This window comes from Lynx canadensis, chromosome B2 (assembly GCF_007474595.2).
Source record: "Lynx canadensis isolate LIC74 chromosome B2, mLynCan4.pri.v2, whole genome shotgun sequence".
Classification (NCBI taxonomy): domain Eukaryota; kingdom Metazoa; phylum Chordata; class Mammalia; order Carnivora; family Felidae; genus Lynx; species Lynx canadensis.
The window spans coordinates 149,778,308-149,786,062 of NC_044307.1; the positions used below are offsets into that span (position 1 = coordinate 149,778,308).

Sequence of the window (7,755 nt, forward strand, 5' to 3'; positions counted from 1 at the left end):
CGAGCGGGGGAGGGGCAGAGAGGGAGACACGGAATCCGAAGCAGGCTCCAGGCTCCGAGCGGTCAGCACAGAGCCCAACGCGGGGCTCGAACTCACGGACCGTGAGATCATGACCTGAGCCGAAGTCGGACGCTCAACCGACTGAGCCCCCCAGGCGCCCCCAGACCAGTTTTTAAAATCCTCCCCAAAAAGAAAACACAAGGCATTGAATTTCTCTTTTATTTAAACATTAAGAAATTGCAGCACAGTGACTCCGAAAACTTTCTCAAAATGTCCGTAACAACACGACGAGACATCCAGCGTCATAGGTAGAAGTTCCGTCTCTTCGAGGGTCATCAGCCGGAGCAACATAAACGTTCCGCTCGTCTGCTTTTACAGTGAAGAACAAGGCACACAAAACTCTGTTTGACAAATGCCATTGGGAAAAAGGAGCACAATACCGGACTGGGGCCGGTCAAGAGAACTGGGGCGGGGGCGGGGGCGGGGGGGGAGGGGACCCAGAGAAGGAAGAGGGTGAGGAGAGGGAGAGACAAAGAACAGGGACACACAGACCCATGCACTGTGACCGTGACGGGACGAGGGACACGCACCCACATGGGCAGCCACGGAAAGGTGCTTCGAAAAGTCACCTACTTTACGAAAGTCTTTAAAACGTTACTGAACTCAACAGAAACCTGGGTCTCTCGAGTCCTGGTATCTGCTCAGAGGGCACGCGAGAGCAGTTAGCACCCTGCCCACGGGACCACCACTCACGCTCACTCCCAGGGCTGGTTAACGTCCAGAACCAGCGCTCCGTCCCGGACTGAGAGTCCACGGCCACGTCTCCGTGTCGCCTCAGCCGGATTGCCACCTGGGCCTCTCTGGTGCTGACGCGTTCATTTTCCATGAAAGACAACTGAGCTCTATGCATCCAGGCAGGAGTCGGAAAAGACAAGCCAGTCGGTGGGGAGGGGCTTTGGCTTTGCAAACTCCTCTGCTGGCTGACCTCGCTCCTGCTGGATTAAACGCTTCCTGTTTGACTAGGTTTGTGTCTAGTGAGAGAGAGCGAGACAGAGAGAGTGGGGCAGAGATCACAGGCACAATCTGGCTTTTAAACATGTAAGGCTTCCGTGTAAAATATAATTAAGACTTCCCACATTAAAGCCCAACGAGATAAACATTCAACTACTTACTGACTTTCACACAAGTCAAAAGGTGAGGTAATACATTACTCTTCCATGACCAGCCTTCTCTGATTACGACTTTTTCCCCCCTCTTTCTCAACCTTAGAGTTAAGTATAATCAGATGCATGGAGGGAGTGTGTAGAAATCAGCCTGGAGTCAGCAAGAAAGGGTATGGGCGGCTCCCAAAAGGCCGAGGAGTTTTAACCCTTTATTCAAATAATAGGCAGAGATTTTCTCTTTTAAAAAAATGAGTATACACAATTGTACAAAGCCACTATGTCACCGATTTTTACCCGGTGATTAAAGCCGCTGGAATCGTTAACATCTGCCCCCAGGGACCCCCCCACTTCCTCCCTCAAATGAATTGCCCGCCTGGCCCGGAACATGTCGATCTGCGTCCGTCTGTCCGCACACGGCTTTTTGCCTTCTCCCCTCCCTCCGCGGTCGGCCTTTCCGCAGGACAGAAGTCACATTGCAGGTGGCGCTTCCAAGAAAAACGGCGACCTTCAGCAGAAGCTGACTTTCACCCCCGCTCACATCTTGTCCCGGCCTTTCAAGTCCATCCCCGTCGCTGTGCTCCAGGGACACACCTGTGTGCGTGATGGGGTCTGTGCGTGTGCGTGTGTGGCCGTGACTCTGTGTGCACGTGGGTACGTGAGCAGGAACGTGGTTTTAAAAAATGTTTAACGTTTATTTATATATGAGAGAGGGGGAGGGGCAGAGAGAGGGAGACACAGAATCCGATGCAGGTTCCAGGCTCGGAACTGTCGGCACAGAGCCCGACGCGGGGCTCGAACCCACGAGAGGGGAGATCGTGAGCTGCGCGCAAGTCGGACGCCAGACCGGCTGAAGCCCCCAGCCCCCCGGAGAGCTAAGCGTTCGTGACAGAGCTCTGTGGGTGTGGGTGTGTGAGCATGCGTGTGACTGTGCGTGGGGGCAATGTGGGCAGGCAGGCCCGGCTGGCAGACGAGGCTGTGCGTGTGCCGCCAGGGTGCCCCGGAGGAAAGGCTATTTGCGCGGTCAGCCAGGGGCATCCGGTCCTGCCCACCGGGTGCGGCGGGTTCACAGGTGCCGGAGGGTGGCCGTGGGCGTTGGGGGTGGGGGGAGGGCAGGCTCCCAGGGTGCGGCCACGCTTCCGGGAGGTGGGGAGGTCCCTTCCCCTGCTCACGGCCATCCAGGGGGTGGGCGCAGGTGCGGGGGTGGGGGGACCCCCAGGCTCACGGGCATCCAGGAGGCGGGCGCAGGTGCGGGGGGGGGGGCACCTTCGGGTCCGCGGGGAGCCCCCACCCCCCCTCCGGCTCACAGCGTGCTCAGGTGCGGCAGCGTGTCCAGGGGCCCCGCGAGGTCGCGCGCGGCGGCCGCCGACTCCACGCCGCGCAGCCACTCGGTGCACCTGCGGACCAGGCCCTCGTCCACCGCCCGGGCCTCCTCCTCGTACTCCACGTCGTCGTACCGGTGCCGCTCGTTGAGCAGCGACACGCGCGGCGCCGGGCGGCGGCCGGGACCCGCGGGAGAGGGCGAGGGCGGCGGGCGGCAGGGCCGCGCGGGCAGCCGCCTCTGCAGGTGGCGCCCCTGAAGCAGCAGGACGGCCTCGGGGGGCAGGCCGGGCGAGAAGCGCGCGGCGGCGGCGGGTCCTGTCCCCGGGGCCGCGTCCCCCGCGGGCTGTGGCCGGATGCGGGCGGGCCGGGCGGGGGCGCGCGGCGGGCCTGGGCCGGGGCCGGGGGGCCGCGCCGGGCCGCGACCGCTTCAGGGCGGCGGGGGGCCAGGACCGGACAGCGCGCCCTCGGGGGCCTCCTCCTGTCCGCGGCGGCGGGCGGTCGAGGGCGCGGGCGCGGGCGGGGCGCGGGCGGGCGCTGCCCTGCGCGGGGCGCCGGGCCTGCGGGTCGGGGGGCGCGGCGGGGTGGCCCCCGGGGTCGGCGTGGGCGGGAAGGGCATGGTGCCACGGAGCCTGCGGGTCATCGGCGCCCTGGAAGGAGACGGGCGGCTCTCAGTCGCGGGGGCGCGGGGGGCGGGTGTGGGGGGGCCCGGGGCGTCCCCGCGGGGTGGCCGGGCTTCGGGCGCCGCGTGCCGCCCCGCCGCACCCACCTGCGTCCGGCCGCGGCATCGCCGGCTTCGCTCACGTCCCGGCTCCCGGGGCCCTCCCCTCGCTCGGGGACAGTCACCGGCCGCCCGAGCCCGGCCCGGGCGGGGACGCGCCAGCAGGAGGAGCCGAGCGTCTGGCTGGTGTCACGACCCGACTGTTGCGTGCGGCCGGCCACGGAGCCGGAGCCGGGACGGCGCGGGGCGGGACCGGGCGGGACCGGCCTCCCCCGTCGGCCCCCACCACCGACAGGACTCAATCAACCCGGGGCGGAGGCGGGAGGGCCGGCTGGGTCCCGAGTCCTGGGCGGAGTCCCTGCCGCTTGGAGGGAAAGTCCTGGACAACCGCTTGGCGCCTTTAAGAGGGTGGGAGTTGGGCCGCGGGGGGTCACCGGCCAGGCCAGGCTGCCGGGCCGCGCCCTGGTGTCAGAGGGGAAGGCCGGCCCCCCTGGATGGCGCTGGGGAAAAGGCATTTCGGGGGATCCTCTTAGTTCCCCTTTTACAATGCTGATGCCACTGCTGAAGGGCGGTCCCCTGAAATTCGAGCCCTAGCTTTATCAAGGGGCAAGACAGGCCCGTGTCAGTGATGCCATGACAATGGCAGAGGAAACGGTGCACACGGAGGGATTCCTGGGCGCAGAGCAATGTACTTACTGCTGTGACGGTGGTTCAAGCGAGTGACACATCGTGACTGTCATCCCATATTCGAGGAGGAGACCTGGAGACGTCCCTCCGACGTTCAGACGAGTGATGACGTCACACGGCGACGCATCACAAGTCAAGGCACCACTCAAGGAGAATTATCCCCCAGCAAACACTCTTCCATAGGAGGTGCTTTCAGGCCTAACCGGGGACGGGACCAGGTTGTGCGGCTATGGCCCAGGTCAGCCGAAAGCATTCAAGTGTGGGTGAACTCCAAGTGCGCTGTGCCAGTGGCCGCCCCCCCACCCCCACCCCAGCAGCACCTCCCGGCCGTGAGGGCACTGGCCGCGTCCCTGTCCCTCCTGCCCCCGTGTCAGGGCACCAGGCAAGAGCGGAACTCGGTCGGTGGCCAGAGCCGGTCTCCCCACAGCTGGGGGTGGAGAAGGGGGCTGAGGTCCCATAATCTCCACCTGCAACCGAAAACCACATCTACATACGTGTTCTCCACAAAACGTGCAAACGCGGCTTCAAGACAGGCTTCGTTCTCTCAAACGTTCTCCCCGTCCCGCCGGGGGCCTCAAGGTTGGCCTCCCACTGCCCGCTGCTCAGGGGCCGGGATGTTTGAGGCAGGTTGGGTCATAAATCTCTGCCGCAGGTGCGCCTGTGTGTTTTATTCCAAGTTTCTGTATTTCTAGGTGGATGCGGGACCGGGTAGGTTAGTGGTGCAGCGGGTGGACAGCGTCCCGCCGGGAGAGCCCGGGTTGGAGGGCAGGCGGACACAGTGAAGACAGGAGAGGACGGGGGCACAGGAGGACTCGGAGGGGAAGGTGACACACAGGAAAAGCAGCAAACCGGATCCTCCCGAGACTGGAGTATGGGTCCCAGATGCCCAGTGGCTGCAGTGGCAACCGTGACGGGGTCCTAATTCCCAAGTCCCGCAGGACAGTCGCAGGTGACCAGGCGGAGCTGGCGATCCCATAATCGCCTGCCTGTGTGGCTTCTGTCACCATTTCCCTTCTGCTAGGAACTGGGGGCTGAGTGGGATGGAGGAGAGGAGACAATCCCAGCAACAGAATTCCAGACACACCACATCTGAGCCAGCACCTTGAGGAAGGGAAGGAAAGTCCTGGGCAAGGGTGAGGGGCTATTAGCCACGCCCACATCCACAGTAGCAGAGATCGGGCATTTTCCTCCAAGAAGAGACAGTGAGATTCATCAGACCGCTGCACACGTCGGATGAGACTGTCCCTGGGATTCTCCAGAACCCCCACATCCTGTCCCAGCCCAGAAGCATGGGGACTTGGGAAGCTGGACGTCTCTGCCTGACCTCCGAGGAGAAAGTGAGTGCCGGGCGCCTGCCATCGCGTCACCTGCCCAGGTCAGAAGGGCGCTCCCCTCCTGTCTTTCCTCAAAGGCCCGGTAAGCACCCCTGCTGGGGGCGGCGACGACTTCCGGTACCTGGTGGTGGGCTACTGGCCCCGGAGCGGCAGAGGAGTGAGTGTCCCCCACAGGACTCTGCTGTTCAGACTCCGCTCAAGCATCCAGATGACAGCATCCCTGCTCCCTGCCAGCCACCTCTTCTACTCGAACCCTTCAGCCCCTGGGAAACCGGAGGCTGGAAAGAGTGGCCTGGCCTGGCGGGGACCGTGGGCGAGCAGCGCGCGCCACCTGCACTGTCGCGGCCCGCTGGCTGTTATAGAATCCGTTACAGTCTGTGTGGTTGAATCAAGCCGCTGGTGACAGTTACCAGGAAGGAAAACCACACTAGGACAGCCAGCCAAACTTCCCTCCAGAATTGGGGACGCGACAGAAAAGCAACTACAGTCAAGAAGTAACGGCCAGCTGTAACTTGGTCATCTGCGTGGGATTTTGCATGCTGGGCCCAGAACCCAACAGTGGGGCTGTAGCTACGTGTGAAACAGGAAAACAGGAGGACCAGAATCCTGGGATCGGGTTATCAGTTTCACACTGTATTCCTGGGGTCTCCGGACTCTAAAACCCACGAGTATGTTTCATCTGGAGGTCACAAAAGCTACCTCAACCATAAGCTGGTCGATTTGCAAGGTCAGTTACGCAAAAGCCCATATACGTACTCAGAACTGTCCGTATTTTTTGCCTGTGCTGTCTCACTTTCCAATTACATCGATGCTCTTTTTGTTGTTTTTTTTTTTAATTTTAAAAAAATTTTTTTTTTCAACGTTTTTTATTTATTTTTGGGACAGAGAGAGACAGAGCATGAACGGGGGAGGGGCAGAGAGAGAGGGAGACACAGAACTGGAAACAGGCTCCAGGCTCTGAGCTGTCAGCACAGAGCCCGACGCGGGGCTCGAACTCACGGACCGCGAGATCGTGACCTGAGCTGAAGTCGGACGCTTAACCGACTGCGCCACCCAGGCGCCCCTCGATGCTCCTTTTTGAAACATTACACTTGGCACACTGTCACATCAGCGTCAGGTGCACAGCACAGCGATTCGACCCGTCTGTGGGGGATGCAGTGCTCACGAGCGTCGCTATCACCTGTCACCAGACGATGCCGTGACATTTGTTTGATTTTCAGATTCTGAACAAACGTGAACACGGTATGGTCCACCATTTGAGAATTCATGGTCATTTTTTCTCCCACTGTTGTATCAGAGTTAAGTGTAGGAACGCGGACTTTTTGTTATGACAACCCTTGAAACTGTTTCCAGGACAAAGACGTAAGCAGAAAATATTTAAATCACCAAAATAAAGAAGCAAGACGACATCCAGGCCCCACTAAAATCAGCGCGAGTGCTGTGCAGATTTGAAGGGAAGGGAAAACCGCGCAGCCTGCGGGGTGCTGAGCCTGCTCTGTGGGAGGCTGGGGTCCCACAGGGATCCCCCCAAATCCTGAGTACAGACACACTGCGCTCACCAGCTCATCCCCACGGACGCCGCTGATTGAGGCAGCGCCGGCGATCACACCATGGTGCCCGGAAACCAGTCGCTATTTTAAGAAAGTTCCTTTTTCTCACGAACTCATCAGTGTCTCGGCTTTACCTCGGTATGACGACTTCAGCGCACGTTCAGAAAAATGTCCAAAGGCAAAGAGATCGATGCCCTGCTTTTCCAAATCACACCTTCTTCCCACATGCTGTGCTTTGTTCCCGTGTTTTGACTCAAATGACTTCACGCGATGGGGCGGTAAATCGTCCAACAGCCAGAACCAACATGGAGTCTGAATTTTAAACCGCAAGAGGTCTCCTTCTGGCTGTTACAATCCTCGTGGGCCCCTGAGACACAGACAACTCGGTCGATAACCAGAAATACGTCCATTCCTTCTTCTCACAGCGGTCTGTTACCGTGAGAGGGTCTGGGGGTAGAAAACATTCAGGAACCTGTTCAGACACTGTTTGCTTTAGAGTCCTTCTCCCCAACGCTAAGATAATGATCCACTTTATCTGGATTTTGCTTCACTCAAACCTCACGAGCTTTAGGAGAGAAGAACAGGAAGGACCTGTGTTTTACGGACGACCGACCAAGATTTCCCCAGGAGCTTCACGACCGGCCACAAGGAGACCTGCCGGGTCAGGGAGGCCCCAGAGCCCTCTCCCCTCGCTGCCGTGGGGCCTCAACGCCTCCCTGACACTCCGAGGACCCGCTTCTGTTTTTACGGCCTCTCTGGATGTTAACCTCAGTAGAAATTCCAAGTGACTTAAAAAACGTGTATTAACACATCTAAAAATGACAACAAACTCGTGACATTAACAATACACCCATTACGTTGGGGCGCCCGGGTGGCTCAGTCAGAAGAACACATGGCTCTCCATCTCGCGGTTGTGAGTTCAAGCCCCACATCGGGTGTAGACATGAGTAAAAAAATAAACTGAAAAACGAACAATACACCCA

At 59.9% G+C, this 7,755-nt stretch overlaps 1 protein-coding gene across 1 annotated transcript; it reads right to left on the minus strand.

Moving 5' to 3' along the window:
- Window positions 1–205: 205 nt before the first annotated feature.
- On the minus strand, window positions 206–2,832 carry PRR18 (proline rich 18; the record flags this gene model as incomplete). The annotated part of the gene is made up of 1 exon (XM_030317129.1): window positions 206–2,832. A coding segment is annotated over one exon (369 nt), but the record flags the coding sequence as incomplete, so codon positions are not given.
- Window positions 2,833–7,755: the final 4,923 nt, after the last annotated feature.